Here is a 17,767-nt window from a genome sequence, read left to right on the forward strand (position 1 = left end):
GATTCTCTAAGACTTGCTTTGTGGCCTAAATTTAGGCCACAAAGAATGTACACTTGGCTGCTCTTGGCTGGAGTGTTGTATATTTGTTTATAAAGTCAAGTTGACTGATTGTGGCATTTAGATCTCCAATGTGTTTATTGAGTTTCTTTCTAAATGTTCTGACCTTCACTGAAAGTGATGTGTTAAAGACTCCTACTATTATTTTGGAGCTACCTATTTCTCTTTTCAATGCCCTTAGGCTTTGTTTTATGTATTTTGGAGCCCTATCATTCGGTGCGTATTTACCTATTTTGGTCATATCCTCCCGATGTACTGAACCTTTAATAATTACGTACTGTTCTTCTTTCTCCTTTGTGGGGGATTTTGCTTTAAAGTCTATTTTGTCAGAAATTAATATTGCCAATCTTTTTCTTCTTTGGATGTTGTTTGCTTGATATATTTTTCTGCTGCTTTTCAGTTTTAGTTTATTTGTGTCATTGAGTCTAAAGTGTGTCTCTTGTAGGCAGCACACAGATAGACCTTTTTTTTTATTTAATCCATTCTACCACTTTCTGTCACTTTATTGGTGCATGTAGTCCATAACATTCAATGTAATTATTGATAGATATGAGTTAACGGCTATCATTTCATGTATTTTTTTGTGTGTGTGGTGTTGACAGTTTCCTTGTTCATTTAATTTTCTGTGCTGAGACAATTTTCTTTATGTATTTTCTTTTCATCTTTTTCATTACACTTGATTTCGTGTTTGCTGGGTCTTTATGTTTTTCCTTTTGATGGGTAGGTTTGTTACCTTACTTTGTGGTTACCTTAAAATTTACCTTTATTTTTCTAAGTTCAAAACAATCCTTTCTTTCTTGATGGTGCCTTAACTTCCTCTCCATGTGGAAGTTCTATGACTACACTGTTTATTCCATTTTTTTTTTTTTTTGGTTTAATGTTGTCATCATCTACATATTGACATCTCTGGTTCCCTATTTTCAGTCCTTTAGCTTTGACTTGTTTTTACGAGTTCCCTGTGTGGATTGATAACTATTTGATCTGTCCTGTATTGTAGTTGGATTGTTCTCTAGTATTGTTGGTTCTCTAACCAAAAGCTTCTGCTCCCTGCTCCCTTGGCGTCTCAGCACTTCAGACCACCCAGCACACATTTGCCCTGCTGGGGCAACTCTGTAGCTCCACCAGTAGGTTTCTGTAGGCATCTCACTCTCCCAGTAAACTTCAGCTGGAAAGCAATCATCTCTCTTGCTCTCTGGGTCAGCAAGTCTAGCTCCACTAATAAGTGCACATAGACAACCCACTGCACCAGAACACCTCCTGCACACAGGCATTCTGCTATCTCGCCCTGTGGCTTGGCTCCAGTGCTCTCTCATGCTGGTCTCCTGGCTCTGTTCCTTCTGATTCTCTGTGGCTGCCAGTTCTCTGCTGCTGCTTCTCACCAACTGTGAATCACACACAGTTAGAATTTGTGAGCAAAGCATTTCCATTCTCTGCAGATAACTACTGTCCTTTTGAGAAATAGCTTTTGACTTGTTACTGGGCCTTAGTGGATACTGAAAGTTTAACCATGGGACACCAAATCACTATGTGGCCTGAGGTGCCCATCATGAACTGGGTGTTGTCTGACCCACAGAACCATAAAGTTGGACGTGCATAGCAGCACTCCTTCATTAAATGCAATTGGTATATATGAGATTTGGCTCAAGCAGGACCAGAAGGCACAAGAAAGTTATCTGAGAAAGTGGCCCAAATGCCCACGGTCTCCACTCCTGTTACATTACCTTATATCTCCTAGCCTGCACTTATGGTCTCATGGGGAGTTCCTTGTGATTGCTTGACTGAGGAAGAGAACACTCATGTCTGGTTTACAGATGGTTCTGCATGATATGCAGGCACCACTCAAAAGTTGACAGTAGCAGCCCTACAGCCCCTTTCTGAGACCTCCCTGAAGCACAGTGGTGGAGAGAAATTCTCCCCATGGGCAGAATTTTGAGCAGTGCACCTGGTTGTTTACTTTGATTGGAAGGAGAAATGGCCAGTTGTGTGATTGTATACTTATTCATGGGCAATGGTTTGGCTAGGTGGTCAGGAACTTGGAAGGAACATGATTAGAAAATTGGAGACAGGGATTGATGGGGAAGAGGCATGTGGATAGACCTCTCAGAATGGGCCAAAGAAGTGAAGATGTTTGTGTCTCATGTGAATGCTCACCAAAGGATGACCTCAGCAGAGGATGATTTTAATAATCAAGTGAATAGGAACACTCGTTCTGTGGAAAACACTCATCCTCTTTCCCAGCTACTCCTGTCACAGCTCAATGTGCTCATGAACAAAGTGGCCATGGTGACAGAGATGGAGATAATGCACGGGCCCAGCAACATGGACTTCTGCTCACCAAGGCTGGCTTGGCTACAGCCGCTGCTGAATACCCAATCCACCAGCAGCAGAAACCAACACCAGGTCCCCAGTGTGGCTCCATCCCTCAAGCTGATCAGCCAACAACCTGGTGGCAAGTGGATTACATCAGACCCCTTCCATCATGGAAAGATGTTTTGTCCTTACTGGAATAGACACTCTGGATATGGATTTGCTTTCCCTGCACACCATGTTTCTGCCAAAACTGCCATCCATGGACTTACAGAATGCCTTATCCACCATCTTGGTACCACACACAACATTGCCTCAGATCAAGGGACTAATTTCATAGCAAATGAAATCTGGCAGTGGGTGCATGCTCACGGATTTCACTAGCTTGATAGAATGATGGAATGGCCTTGTAAAGACATAATTACAGCACTAGCTATGTGACAATACATTGCAGGGTTGGGGCAATGTTCACCAGAAGGCTGTAAATGGTCTAACCAGTTTCCAATATATTGTGCTCTTTCTCCCATAGCCAGAATTCATGCACTTGGAAATCAAAGGGTTGAAACGGGCATGGCACCACTCACTATTACCCCAAGTGACCCACTCACAAGAATTTTGCTGCCTGTCCCCAAGATCTATGCTCCTGCCTGGAGACACATCACTGATTCCATTAAACTGGAAGCTAATACCATATGGCCACTTTAGGCTCCTTATGCCTCTGGATCAACAGGCAAAGAAGGGAATTGCCATACTGGCTGGTATAATTGAACGTGATTACCAAGAGGAAATCAGATTGACATTACATAATGGAAATAAAGAGGAGTATGCCTGGAATGCAGGAGATCCCTTAGGGTTTCTCTTAGTTCTACCATGCCCTGTGATTAAAGTCAGTAGAAACCTACAGCAACCCCATTCCAGCATGACTACTTACTGCCTAGACCCTTCAGGAATGAAGGTTTGGGTCACATCACCAGACCCTCAACTGTGACCAGCTGAGGTGCTTGCTGAGGGCAAAGGGAATACAGCATGGATGGTGGAAGAAGGTAGTTCTGAATACAAGTAATGTCCACATGACCAGTTGCAGAAATGAGGACCTTAACTGTTATGAGAATTTCAGCTTTGCATGTACACATCAAATATATTTGTTTTCTTCACTTATGAAGTGTAAGATGTAAACAGGGCTAGTGCATTTTCAGTGGTATGTGTGTTTGTTTATCATGTTAGGTGCAAGCATGACTTATCACTGTCTTTATTCAGAGATTGTGTACGATTTAAAAAGATGTGTACAGGTGCCAAGAAGATAAGCGATGGACCGTCATGGTTAAGATTGTGTGTCACCTTGGCTGGACCATGATTTTCACTGTTTTGGCAGTTGTATAATGCTGAGATCACTTCCTGTTGAGATTTGATATGTGATCAACCCTATGATGGGATCTGCTCTAAGTAGCCAATCAGTTGAATGGGAGCTTCCTGGGGTGTGCCACCTGCTTCGAATATAAACTGACATTCTGACAAGGTTTTGGGGCTTTTTGCTCATGCTGGATCCTGTATCTGGCTCCTGTTCATCTGACCTCTGGTACTTGGGACTTGAGCTAGCAGCTTACCTATGGTCTTGCCTGCCAATCTTGGGATTCATCAATCTTCACTGCATGTGAGCAAGAGCCTGGCTCTCTGATTTGCCAGTCTTGGGCTCACCAGCCCCTGTGGTTATGTGAATCAAGAGAAGCCTCTATCTTGACCCTGGCACTTGGAATACTCCACCCTCTACAACCACGTGAGCCATTTCCTTAATATAAATTTCTGTATATATATTTATGCACTTCACTTGTTTTGCTTCTCTAGAGAACCCAGTCTAAGACATCAGGTAAAGAATTCTTGGTTGGTAATTCTTTTCATTCAGTATTTTATATATGTCTCTCCATTGTCTTCTGGGCTCTAGAGTCTTTGAGGAAACCTGCACTGATTCTTGTGAAAGATCCTTGGTAAAACATATGGTGTTGTTCTCTTGCTCCTTTCAGAATTCCTTCTTTGTCTTCTGTTTTCAAGAATTTGATTTGGCTGTGGCATGGAGTTGGTATTTTTTGTCTCTTCTGATTTGGGTTCCTGTAGCTTCCTATAGCTGAAGAATTGATTTTCTGTTCAGGTCTGAGAAATTCTCTCTGATTATCTCTTGGAAAATTGTTTCCATGCTTTTCTTATTCTCATAGCATTCTGGGATTTCAGTAATTCTAATGTTAGAGTTCTTAATTGAATTCTATATTTCTTTTTGGTTTGTTTGCTTTTAGTCTTTTTTTCTCTCGCGATTTGATAAGTTCAGTTATTTTGTCTTTTTGTTTATTCTATCTTCAGTCTGTTTGTTCTCTTGTTGAGTGTTTCTCTTACTTTTTCTAAATCAGTTGCTTTATTCCTCAGTTGCAATTGTTCTTTTCTTTTTTTTTTTTTTTAATGCTTTCAAATTCTTCTCGGAATATTATTTTGTTCTTCCGTTTTTTTTTTTTTTTTTCCTGATATCCAGTGGTTTGTATTCTGTGTGCTTTTAGCTTTCTTTAAATATATCTGGCACCAGAGTCTGAAAATTATCAATTTTTTGCTTTAGTCTGATGTGCTTAGGAGACATTTTCTCTTCTTCATGTTTTCCTTTAACTGGTTCTTCTCATCTTGTGATTTTGCATGTTTTACTATTTTTTGTAGAACTTTTTGTTAATTTTTTTCCCTTAAATTTGGTCTTCTGGTTTGTGTGGGAAAATTTTCTGATTAGGCACTCTGGTGGTGCGGTGGTCAAGTGTTCAGCTGTTAACCGAAAGCCTGGCACTTGTGCCACCCGCCACTTTGTGGGAGAAAGGTGTGGCATCTGACGTGTACAAGAACTCATGGACCTAGGAACCCCTTGGGGCAGCACACTCCAGTTCACAGGGTTGCTATGAGTCAGAATCAACTCAACATTAGTGAGCTTTGTTTCTTCACTAGAAGGCACTCTTATTCATAGGTTTTTTTCAACAGTTAATCAGGAGTTTAGGATGCTTGATCTTTGGAATTCATAATGCTTGCATGGGTGAGGGGGTGTTTAGCTGGTTAAAGATGCTGACATAATGGGTGGAGCTTGATTTTCCTGTGACAAAAATGGGGGGCTCTTTATGCCTTTTTTTCATGGCCACCCCTGCACAGGTCTCCCATGGTGTCACACTGTAAGTAGGAGCTAAGTGTTTCCCTCTTTTTCATCCACTAATTTAAAGTATTCCTCTCACACTGCTGCCCATGCAAATCCTCCTGGCCCTATTACCCATCTTTCTGGATCTCGGTGAGATCCAACAGCTCTCACAGCACCACAAACTCCCTTCAAACTCTCTCAGTTGGATAGCCCATGAATTCCCAGGGCCAATTTGTGCTGCCTTAACAACAACAAAAAAAAAAGTGGGCTACAGCTTCCTGAAACGAGCTCCCTTTCTGTGTTCCCTGTTTAGGTTGTTGCAAAGTGGCGGCAACGAGCAAGTGCTCCCGATAATAGCATTTACGTTCTCCCAGCTTCTGTGCCATCCCTGCTCCTGCTCTGTCTTGCTTCTATAGTCAAAAAGAATCTACAAAGCCTCAGCTGCCCCTGGAGTTCTGAGATTTCAGTCTGTGGTTCTTTTTATTCATTATTCTGTGTGTAACTTGCTGGGGGAGTAAATGGGAGTATCTACTCACTTCTCCATCTTGCTCCACCCAATCCTACAATATATTTTATTTCAAAAAGGATGAAGCCAGAGAGTTTGGTATTTTCTAAATTTTGTAAAGTGTTCGATTTTTGTCCTCAATGTAATATAAAACTATTGGATATTTGTAAATAGAAAAGTGAAATAAACTATTTATCTATTTCTTAAAAATCCTAGCGGTAACCCTAGATTAATGGCTAATAGGAGATTATCATATGAGGCAAGTAGATTCTTTTGGTAATAACTGCTAAAAATCAAGTTAATGACAATAATTGATCAAAGAGAAAACACATGTAAAAATGGCTCTATTTTGGAAATTTTACAGATATGAGTGCGAGGTGATAGAATAAAAAACTTTTACACCTTTGTTTAAGTGACTCAGTAAATACAGAAGTAATTTATTGATACGGAGGACACTGGTAGGAAGAATAGGTTTCGGAGTGAGAATGGATCACCAAAAAGTACATTGTATAGATTTGGATTTTGATATCACGTTAGTTTTGCATATAAAACTTGAAGAAGCACACTGAACATTTTCTTCATGCACAGTATTATTTTCAAAATGTCATTGAATTATATTACATTGATACTCAAAAAATGAGGCTGTATATAGACAGTAGCTAACATTTTTAATGTTCTCTTCCTTAAGAATGTGATAACATTTTCATAAAGCAAACTGCAATTTTTCCAATACTTGAAATAAAATAAAGTTGTTCAGGGGAAGTAGAAAATTGTACTTTATACAATTCCAAAATCCAAAGAGTTACTTGTACCATAAGAGACCCACATAAATGGAAAGGCGTACCATACACATGGATAGGAAGACTCAACATAATGAAAATGTCAATCTTACCAGAAAGGATCTACAGATACCAAGCAATTCTAATCCAAATTGCAACAGCATTTTTTAACGAGATGGATAAACAAATCACCAACTTCATATGGAACAAGTAAAGCATTACTGAAGAAGAAGAACAAAGTGAGAGGCCTTGTACTAACTAATTTTAGAACCTATTATACTGCCACAGTAGTCAAAACTGCCTGGCACTGGTACAACAACAGACACAAGACAATGGAACAGAGTCCAGAACGTAGGCGTAAATCCGTCCACTTATGAGCTGCTGATATTCAACAAAGGCCCAGGGTCATTAAATAGGGAAAAGACAATCTCTTTAACAAATGGTGGTGTAACCAGATATCCATCTATAAAATAAAATTTAAAAAAAATTAAAAATAATGAGGCAAGGCCCATTCCTAAATCCATACACAAAAACTAACTCAAAACGGATCAAAGATCTAACTATAAAATCTAAAATGATAAAGATGATGGCAGAAAAAGTAGAGACAACACAGAAGCCCTAATAAATGGCATAAATAGTATACACACCATAACTAACATGCACAAACACTAAAACAGAAACTAGGTAACCAGGAGCTCCTAAAAATCAAACACTTATGCTCATCAAAAGACTTCACCAAAAGAGTAGAAAGAGAACCAAAGACTAGGAAAAAAATTTTGGCTATGACATATTCGATCAGGGTCTAATCTGTAAAGCCTATAAGATACTACAAACTCTCAACAACAAAAAGATAAATAATCGAGTTAAAAAATGGGCACAGGATATGAACAGACACTTTATCAAAGAAAACATTCGGGGGTAACAGGCACATAAGGAAATGCTTACGATCATTGGTCACTCCAAATCCATTGCTGTCGAGTTAATTCCAACTCATAGCGACCCTGTAGAACAGAGTAAAGCTGCCCCAAAGGGTTTCCCAGAAGTACTTGGTGGACTCGAACTGCCAACCTTTAGTTTAGCAGTTGTAGCTCTTGACCACTACGCCACTAGGGTAATCATTAGAGAAATGCAAATCAAAGCTAGAGTGTGATACTATAATACCAAACCAAGGCTGGCACTAATGCAAAAAGCACAAAATAACAAATATTGGAGATGTTGTGGAGAGATTGGAAACCTTATACACTGCTGGTGGGAATATAAAATGATACAACCACTTTGGAAAACAATTTGGTGCTTCTTTTAAAAGCTAGAAATAGAAGTACCATATGATCTAGCAATTCCACTCCTAGGAATATACCCAAGAGAAATAAGACCCGTTGCATGAATAGACATATGCACAACTATATTCATTATAGCACTATTCCCAATAACAAAAAAAATGGACGCAACGTTAATGCCCATCAATAACTGAATAGTTGAACAAATTGTGGTACATACACACAAAGGAATAGTAGGCAATAATAAAGGACAATGATGAATCTGTGAAATATCTCACAATCTGGATGAAACTGGAAGGCATTATGCTAAATGAAATCAGTCAGTCAGAAAATGACAAATATTGTATGAGACCACTATAATAAGGACTCAAGAAAAAGTTTAAACACAGAAAAAAGCATTCTTTGGTGGTTATCAGGGTGGGAAGGGAAGTGGAGGGAAACTCACTAACTAGACAGTAGAAAAGGATCAATTTTGGTGAAGGGATGGATAATACACAATGCAGGGGAAGTCAACACAACAGGACTGAAACAAAAGCTAAAAAGTTTCCTGGACACATCCAAATACTTTGAGGAACAGAGTAGCTGGGGCTGGAGCTTGGGGACCGTAGTTCTGGGGGACATGTAGATCAATTGGCATAACAGAGTTTATTAAGAAAATGTTCTACATCCCACTTTGATGAGTGCCATCTGGGAACTTAAAACTTGTGAGATACATCAAATGGTCCCTTTCCACTTGGAGCAAAGGAGAATGAAGAACACCAAAGACACAGGGAAAATATTATTCCAAAGGACTAAAGGACCACATAAGCCAAAATTTCACAAGCCTGAGACCAGAAGAACTTAGTTGGTACCCAGCTACCATGGACGACTGCCCTGACAGGGAGGAACACAACAGACAGTCCTAGAGAGAGCAGGAGAAAAACGTAGAACAGAACTCAAATTCACGTAAAAAGACCAGGCTTAAGGTGCTGATAGAGACTGGAGGAACCCTGAAACTATGGTCTCCAGATGCTCTGTTAAACCAGAACTGAAACCATTACCAAAACCACTCTTCAGACAAAGATTAGACAGGAGTATAAAACAAAAAGTAAACACGTGAGGAATGTGCTTTTTAGTTCAAGCAGATAGACTAGACCAAACAGGCAGCTTCTGTCTAAAAGTAGGATGAGAAAGCAGGAAGGGACAGGAACTGATTAGATGGACACAGGGAACCTGGGTTGGAACGGAGGAGTGTGCTGTCATATTATGGGGATTTCAACTAATGTCACAAAACAATATGGGTATACATTTTTGTATGAGAAATTAACTTGAGCTGTAAATGTCACCTAAAAAATGCACTCACACACAAAGAGTTAGTTGTGAGGATACAATAAAGGCAGTTATGATAAGTCTCTTCAGTTCTTTTATTATTAAGCACAAGTTAAAGTCAAGCAATGATATCAGTATTGAGTCCCTAAATATAGACGTCTACTGCTCCATTCAGACTGAGATAGTGCCCGACAGGAAGTTTTTAATATGCATTTTTCTGACACCACCTGAGAGCAAATGAATCAGAATGCATCATTTCTATATTAACTCAGAGATGATTGTAAAGCCTGCAAAAGATTGAAAATCACAAAACAGGCAAAGTTGAATCGATTTAAGAGGGAACATGGACAGCACAAGCAGTCTGCAATCGGCTGCTAATGGAAAGGTTGGCAGATTGAACTCACCCAGTGGCTCTGCAGAAGAAAGGCCTGGCTATCTGCTTCTGTAAAGATCACCACCAAATAGACCTTATAGAGCACAGTCCTACTCTATAACACATGGCTTTGCCATGACTTGTGCTCTGATTTGATGACAGCTGATACCAAAAATAGCAGCAGCTGACTTAGACCACAATCAAAAAAGAGCAAACAAAATTTATGAAAAGTGTTTGAAAGTGGGGCATAAATGAAGAAGTACCTATTTGGATTATATTGGGTGCCAAAGCAGTTTGTCATGATTAATTAACTTTCTAATTGTCTCCATGATGTCTTTGTTCCTAAGCCTCCAAACAAGGGAAGATGTTAAGGAAATTCCTTAACTACAAATGTGATCACAATTATAAACTAAATCAGTGGTATGTGTGCTCTTTACAAGATATTCGTTTTCACAAAACTCTGTAAGGTTGATATATATATATATATATATATATATATATATATCAAATATAAAAAATGACATTAAATGATTAAATAATTTTCCAAGTCAAAAACTTAAGTGGTCAAGGCCTAACTCAAACCCAGGCCTGGAAACAACGTGTAAAAATCAAAAAAACCCAACTCCTTCTGTCCATTCAATTCCAACTCATAGTGACCGTATGGGACTAAGTAGAACTGCCACATAGGTTTATCAAGGAGCAGCTGGTGGATTTGAACTGTCGACCTTTTGTTTAGCAGCCATAACTCCTAATCACTGTGCCACCGGGGATCCAGAATATGCATAGTCAGTTACGATCCTTGCATGTGTGTGAAGGAGGAAAAGTTATGCTCTTTGTATCTTGTTTTTTTTTTTAATGTATAAAATAATGTGACAGCATTAACAGTTTTTATATATAAGCATGTATATACACACATATATAAATACATAAATATATAAATTGGGGCCCTCAAAGTGTCATCTTTCCTTCCCAACACCTTAAAAAGAGCTCTTTTGCAGTAGATTTGGCCAACGCAATATGCCGTTTGATTTCTTTACTGCTGCTTCCGCATGTGTTATTTGTGGATCCAAGTAAAAATATATACGTGTGTGTGTGTATCTATATTTATCAATAGATAGATAAAAAAAATAGATAAATAGGTACAGTTGGGATTCAGTTTCTCAGGTTCCACCTTGAGAGATTCAACTGAGATTGAAAGTATTCATAAAAAAAAAAAAAAGTAAGTTCCAAAAAGCAAAACTAGAATGAAATTATTTGTAGACATTCCCTGATGTACCCTCCCTCCATTTCAAAGATGCTCAGTCTCCATCCTGCACTCATTGTTTGGGCATTGTTTGCCTCTTGTCATTATTCCCTAAACAATACAGTACTGTACAATGCCTGTTTACATAGCATTTACATTGTATTAGGTATTACAAGTAATCTAGAGATGATTTAAAGTATACAGAAGGTTGTACATAGGTTTTACAGAAATATTGTACCATTTTATAAAAGGGAGTTGAGCATCCATGGATTTTGATATTCATGGAGGTACTGGAACCAATCCCCTGTGAATATTTAATTAATGCATATTGCAAACTTGGTTTTTAAAATGGGTGTCACAACTGCTAGGACACACTAGAAGTGAATGACATGGTTTAAACTAAATGATATAAATTGACTAAATTAAATCAGCCCAAGTAAAAGTTCTATTGAACACACTGCACATTGCACAACAAAATTATATAATTACTACAGGAATGATTTACTATCTGCTTATATATCAGAGCAGAAAGTTCTGACAATATTAAAAGTGATTTTAAATTTGGAAATAATCGTATGAAGAGACAAGGTGCCTTAGGAATCTGGTGCTGCTCTAACAGAAATACCACAAGTATATTGGTTAATAAAGATAAATTTATTCTTACAGTCTAGGAGGCTAGAATTCCAAATTCAAGGTGATGGCTCTAGGGGAAGCTTTTCTTTTTGTCGGCTCTTGGGCAAGGTCCTTTTCATCAATCTTCCCCTGGTCTAGGAGCTTCTCAGCTCAGGAAACGCGCATCCAAAGAACACGCTCCCATTCTGGTTCATCATTCTTGGTGGTAGGAAGTCCCCTGTCTCTCTGTTGGTTTCTCTCTTTTAAATCTCAAAAGAAATTGACTCAAGATATAACCTAATGTTGTAGATTGAATCCTGCCTCATTAACATAACTGCCTCTAACCCTGTCTCATTGACATCGTAGATGTAGAATTTACAACACATAGGAAAATCACCAAAACAAACCCATTGCCTTCTAGACCATTCTGACTCATATTACAAAATGGTGGGCAGTCACACAATGCTGGGAATCATGGCCTAGCCAAGTTGACAGACATTTTTGGGGGACTCAATCCATCCATAATACAAGTTATACATCTGCTGAAATTTGATTAAAAATATGTAAGAAAGCAATTCTTATACATTTAACTCATTCTTTAATAAAATGAATTATTTACTTAGTAATTTTCTCAGTGCCATTATGACATCCTTGTTCCTTAGACTATATATCATGGGATTAAACATAGGAGTTAGGATAGTGTAGAAAAGAGATAAAACTTTGTCAGTTCCTTCTGAGTGCCTAGTGTTGGGTCTTAAGTATGTAATAATGCCTGATCCAAAGAATAACATCACAACCATAAGATGAGATGAGCAAGTGGAGAAGGCTTTGGCTCGACTTGTGGCTGATGGCAACTTCAGGATGATGGAGATGATTTTACTGTAGGAGCCAAGTATCAACAGAAATGGAACCATGACAAATAACACAGAAACTGAGTAGACCAACAGCTCATTTACAAAGGTGTCCCCACAAGCCAGCTTGAGTATTGGGGGAATATCACAGAAGAAGTGGTTAATTTGGTTAGATCCACAAAAAGGCAGAGAGAAAACCTGATATGTCTGCCCTATCATAACTGGAATTCCAATGGTCCAGGACCCAGTCACCAACTGAATGCAGACCCTGTGGTTCAGGACTAGAGGATAGCGCAGAGGGTTACAAATGGCCACATAGCGGTCATAGGCCATCACTGCCAGGAGCAAACACTCTAAACCTCCAAACATGAGGACAAAGCACATCTGTGTAGCACAGGCAACTAAGGAAATTCTTCTTCTCTGGGTTCCTAGATTCATCAGCATTCTGGGGAGAGTAGTTGATACATAGCAGATTTCCAAGAAGGAAAAATTTGCTAGGAAAAAATACATAGGGCTCTGGAGAGCAGGATCCATTTTTGTTATTAGAAATACGGTGCCATTGCTCATCAGGATAATGATATAGATGATTAAAAATAATCCAAAAAGAAACCACCGGAGATGGGGCATGTCAGCAAAGCCCAAGAGAACAAATGCCATCAGTTCTGTTAGATTGTCTTCTGGTGGTTTTACTTGATGATTCATCTGTGGAAAATGTAAATTTATATGTGCATTTCCTTTATCTTCCTGTATCTCTTTGCCTCTTCTCTAAACTGTTTTGAGGTGTCTGGGTTGGATTGTACGATCACTGTTATTGTTTACCCTTTAAGAATGATATTATTTATGTATATCCCAGGTCCTCCTGTTAAATCACAGTAAACAGTCCCCTCAAATTTATTTTAAGATCATTTTACTATACTTTCCAAGCACAGCCCAGGATAGACCCAGCTATACCTGACTCAGCAGAGGCACTGGAGCAATTGACAACTGCTGGAGATGAACTCTCAGCTTTGCCATCTAATCGCACTTTAATTACATGTCTTGACAATCCTATTGTACTTCCGTATGCATTCTCTCAGTCAAGCTTCTCAAACACTATACCATAAACCGTCTTCTCACTACATTTTCAACTGACTGTGTCAATGAATGTTTCACTCTCCCATCACTTGACGACTTTATGCATAGACGTTCCTATTACATAGTTCATATTAAATTGTTTTGAAAAAAAATTGAGAGAATATTTCATTTTGCACAGGGGAATAAAACAAATATCCTTTGGTAGTATATTAAGTAGGTAAGAGGATATTTTTTTTCAGGGAAAGTAGCCTGGGTACACTGATTCAGATAAAAACAATGAATGTAGTCACCCTGGAAAAACAGGGGTAACATGGAGAGTATTTTTTCCCTGTGTTTACGTGTGTGGGACAGGAGGAGGAAAGACATTGGCTGTTATGTTATTTATACCCTTTATGCTGTGTACACCCGCCATTATTTTTGTTGCTACTCAAAAAATAACACTTTAGTTAACTGTTTCTAAACTCATTTATCTTTAGATATAAAAATATTGAGGCCCACTAAGTGAGGCACACAGGTTTTATGACTGCAAGTCAGTATCTTTTTCTAATTTTAATGGACTTGAGTTTGACTCTTATCTCCATGATTTATTATCCACGTGATATTAGGCAATTATTTAAATTTTCTAAGGTTTACGTCTTTGTGAGAATTAAATGAGATAATATTGGTAAGATCTATTCCCTACCTACCAATTTTAAACTATTTACTTTTTTAGTTATGTTTGTATAATTATGATTATGACAGTATGTTATTTAAGCCTGTAGCCCTAGGATTTAACAAATTGCCTAGTTAAGAAGGTATTTGATAGTGTGGTTTTGAGACATTGTTGGCAATTGTTTTTCCCACCATCCCCTTTTGTCAGAGTCAGGACAAAGACTGGTCAGTGAAGCTCCTAAGATGTAAAATGTAAGGAGGCTTTCAGGGCCATCTTTGCACTTGCACAATCCTGACAGCGAGTGCCTCCTTAAATTTTACAAGAGTCAAGATGCCTTTTGGCTCACCCCGATTTTCATGTCTCCATCCTGATGGGTTTGCACCTTGTCCCCTAAGTAAAGCAGATATGGTGCCATGGTTAAAAAAAAAAAAAAAAAAAAACCCAAACCCATTGCCAAGGAGTCAATTCTGAGTCATAGCCAGGACATAAATCTTTAGGGAAGCAGACTGCCACAACTTTATTCCAAGGGGCAGCAGTTTGGTTTGAACCACTAGCGTTTTGATTAGCAGCTGAGCACTTAACCACTGAGCCGACAGGTCTCCATGCCCATGATTAAAGAACAGTGTTTCCCAGATGGACTGGAATTGAATTATAGCTCCAACAACATCTAGCTGTATGATGACTTCATGCAAGTTAATTAATCTTGCTGCTTCACAGTTTGCTCAGCTGTTAAATGGCTAGCAACTATACCCACATTTACTGTTGTTACATAAACTAAATCATTTAATATCAGTAAAATACCTTGAAGAAGTCCTGACATTAATAAAAGGTTATTATTATTGTTATCTATTATTATTGTTATCAACAGTTATTATCATCTATTTATTATTATTAAAACTAACTGTAATTTATTCTTCTGAATGTTACTCATTATGCTATACAATGTAAACAATACTCTAGTTTATTTTCTTTTTGTATCACAGGATTATTGTGGGAATGAAGTGAGATCTTAAATCAATTATGAAAGTGTAATGAAACTTCAAAAAACATTCAACTCTCAAGTTGCAGTTTTTCCATGATTTCTCTGCTAATATTTGGGTTTATAGCCTTATCTCTAGTTTGTGGACAGTAACACCTATAGTAGCCATCACTGCTCCCCACTTAGAATTGCAATTATGGTAATAGCCTTTGTATGCATTTTCTTTTACTGATACTCAACGATCTGACAGGTAAAGGCTGTGACTATTTTCCTACTTTAAATGATCCTAGAAAATGGGTGTACGTCTAATACGTTACTCAGGATTTGTTTATGAACTGAAATAAAGAATAGGCATTATTAAAAGGAAAGCATCACTCCTAAGAGGGAGAGTAGAATTAAGACTCACAAGAGCTCAAGAGTCAAATATGTATGTATTATTTTATGAATGACAGCATTTAATAAAAAGTAGTTTAATTCTTGTTAATTGAATAAAATGACTTTGAGTGCTAAATGAAATAGCATTTCTAATTGTACAAACTCAGCTCTTTGGTGATGAAATTACCCATGCATAACACCAAATACATAAGATTTGTCTGTGTTTTTCTTAAGAGGACAGGGTAGAGAGAGCAGTGATTTACCCTGTGTGTTCTCCCAAAACTATCTATATTACTCTTCTTTCTTGGAAATATTTAAGTTCTCATTTAAGGGAAATAAAACTCAATGTCATCATATTTTTATTCGAAATCTAAGCATCCATTCCCCAGAAAAAGTAGAAATGATTAAGGAATGCATAACAGTACTCTGACGGAGTCCTGGTGGCACAGTGCTTAAGTGCTTGGCTGCTAACCAAAATGTCAGTGGTTCAAATTCACCAGCCACTTGGCCTCCATAAATATTTACTGCCTTGGAAACCACTGAGGCAGTTCTACTCTAACCTATATGGTCGTTACGAGTTTGATTCCACTTAAAGTCAATGGGTTTGGCTTTGGTTAATAATATCCTGATTTAGATAGATATTTATCACTGTCAGCATCCCCAATCTACCCTAAACCTAAGTTATGTTTGTAGTTTTAATACAAATTAGAAACATACCCTGAAACTAATTTTAAAAACAATATAAACTTAAAAATTTACATTGCTTAATAAATTTTTTAACATAAATGTTATTTTCTCCAAAATAAATGTTTTTTGGATTCCTCAATTGTTGCAAATTTATTTCCTGGAATGTTTACTTTAAATATCTTATTAGAGTATAATCAGAACTAAAATACATTAATATAATGCTTATTCACTGCAGTCTTTTCTGGAATTGAAGTTTCCCTATAATATCACTTACTATTCTTACAAAAACATAGCAGTTTTTCAAAGTTTCAGTGTTTCAGAGTAATCTAACATCACTATTTAAATTCACTGTTTAAAGTAAGTTGTATTTACCAGAGTCAGAGATATAAAGGAGCTACTTTAATAAAGTAGCATATTTGCTACTCTATATTAAATATTAATTTTAATAATATCATGAACTAAAGTTGAATATTAATAAAACATTTCATATTTACCTTCCTTAATTTCGAAAATAAAAATGGTTACAGGGCTCGGCTCTCTATCCAGGAGGTCAGCCGTTAGAACCCACCGTCGGATCCACGGGACAAAGTTGCGGCTGTCGGCTTCCGTGAAGATTTATGGGTCTGGAGACCCGATGAGGCGGTTCTGCTCTGTCCTGAGGGGTCGCTGTGGGGCAGGATCTACTTGACCTCTGTGAGTTAGTGTTTTGGTTTGTTTGTGATAATCTTCTTTCTTCCTCACTGAAGAGGGCTTACATATTTAAGTATTTAAATTCTTTGGCTGAAATAACTTGTTTCATCAATGGTATTTAACTTACCTTTAAAACACTTTGTTCATTTTGAACATGGAGTGCTCTCCATATACAAAACAGCTATCTCTACCCCTGGGATCTCTTCCACATGACACAGTTAAATTTCTAATTAAACAAATCTCTTTGGCACTCTCTGATTTGGTTTATTTATTTGTTTTCCCAGATATCTCCCACTCTACCCAGAATACTCTTCCTCGGCAGCCTCTCAATGGAATAGAGTGTGCAGAAAGTTTTATTTCTTAGACTTGAATAGGGTCCTGGATTACCCTTAACTGAATGATACCACAGGAGGCCATCCAAAACTGACTCAAACCCAGTTCCCCCCTTATCTATTATGACTGCTTCGTATGGATCCTCTATTTCTGTTAGACTAAGCTCCTGTCACATTTTCTTAAAGTTTTTGTGTATTTTGTCCTCTGAAATGTGTGCCTTGATCCAAATTCTGGAGCTGGCCTCTGTAAGATTTGTAATAAATGTTCTGGAAACAAAGAATATCTTTACCTACAAATTATGTAATATATAATTTATTTCTTCAAGGCTACCTGGGCAAACTGAGAACTGGCTTTTGGATATATTAAATCTAGTACAAAAGCTTTTTTTTTTTTTGCCCCAAGATTAATCCCAACAAAGTGACTTTTTCTTATCCCTGCAGCACTCTATCATGTTTGTCCAACATCATTCCTTCTGTGAACCCTCTTTTAAGGTGTGAATCCTATTAAACTTCATTTA

At 37.9% G+C, this 17,767-nt stretch overlaps 1 protein-coding gene across 1 annotated transcript; it reads right to left on the minus strand.

Annotated features, from left to right (window-relative positions):
- Nucleotides 1-12,220: 12,220 nt before the first annotated feature.
- LOC135231831 (olfactory receptor 10AG1-like) lies at nt 12,221-13,177 on the minus strand. The gene has a single exon (XM_064289029.1). The coding sequence runs from the start codon at nt 13,160-13,162 to the stop codon at nt 12,221-12,223; it is 942 nt and encodes a 313-aa protein (XP_064145099.1). The 5' UTR covers nt 13,163-13,177.
- Between the last annotated feature and the right edge of the window lie 4,590 nt (nt 13,178-17,767).

The sequence above is a fragment of the Loxodonta africana genome, chromosome 7 (assembly GCF_030014295.1).
Source record: "Loxodonta africana isolate mLoxAfr1 chromosome 7, mLoxAfr1.hap2, whole genome shotgun sequence".
Classification (NCBI taxonomy): Eukaryota; Metazoa; Chordata; class Mammalia; order Proboscidea; family Elephantidae; genus Loxodonta; species Loxodonta africana.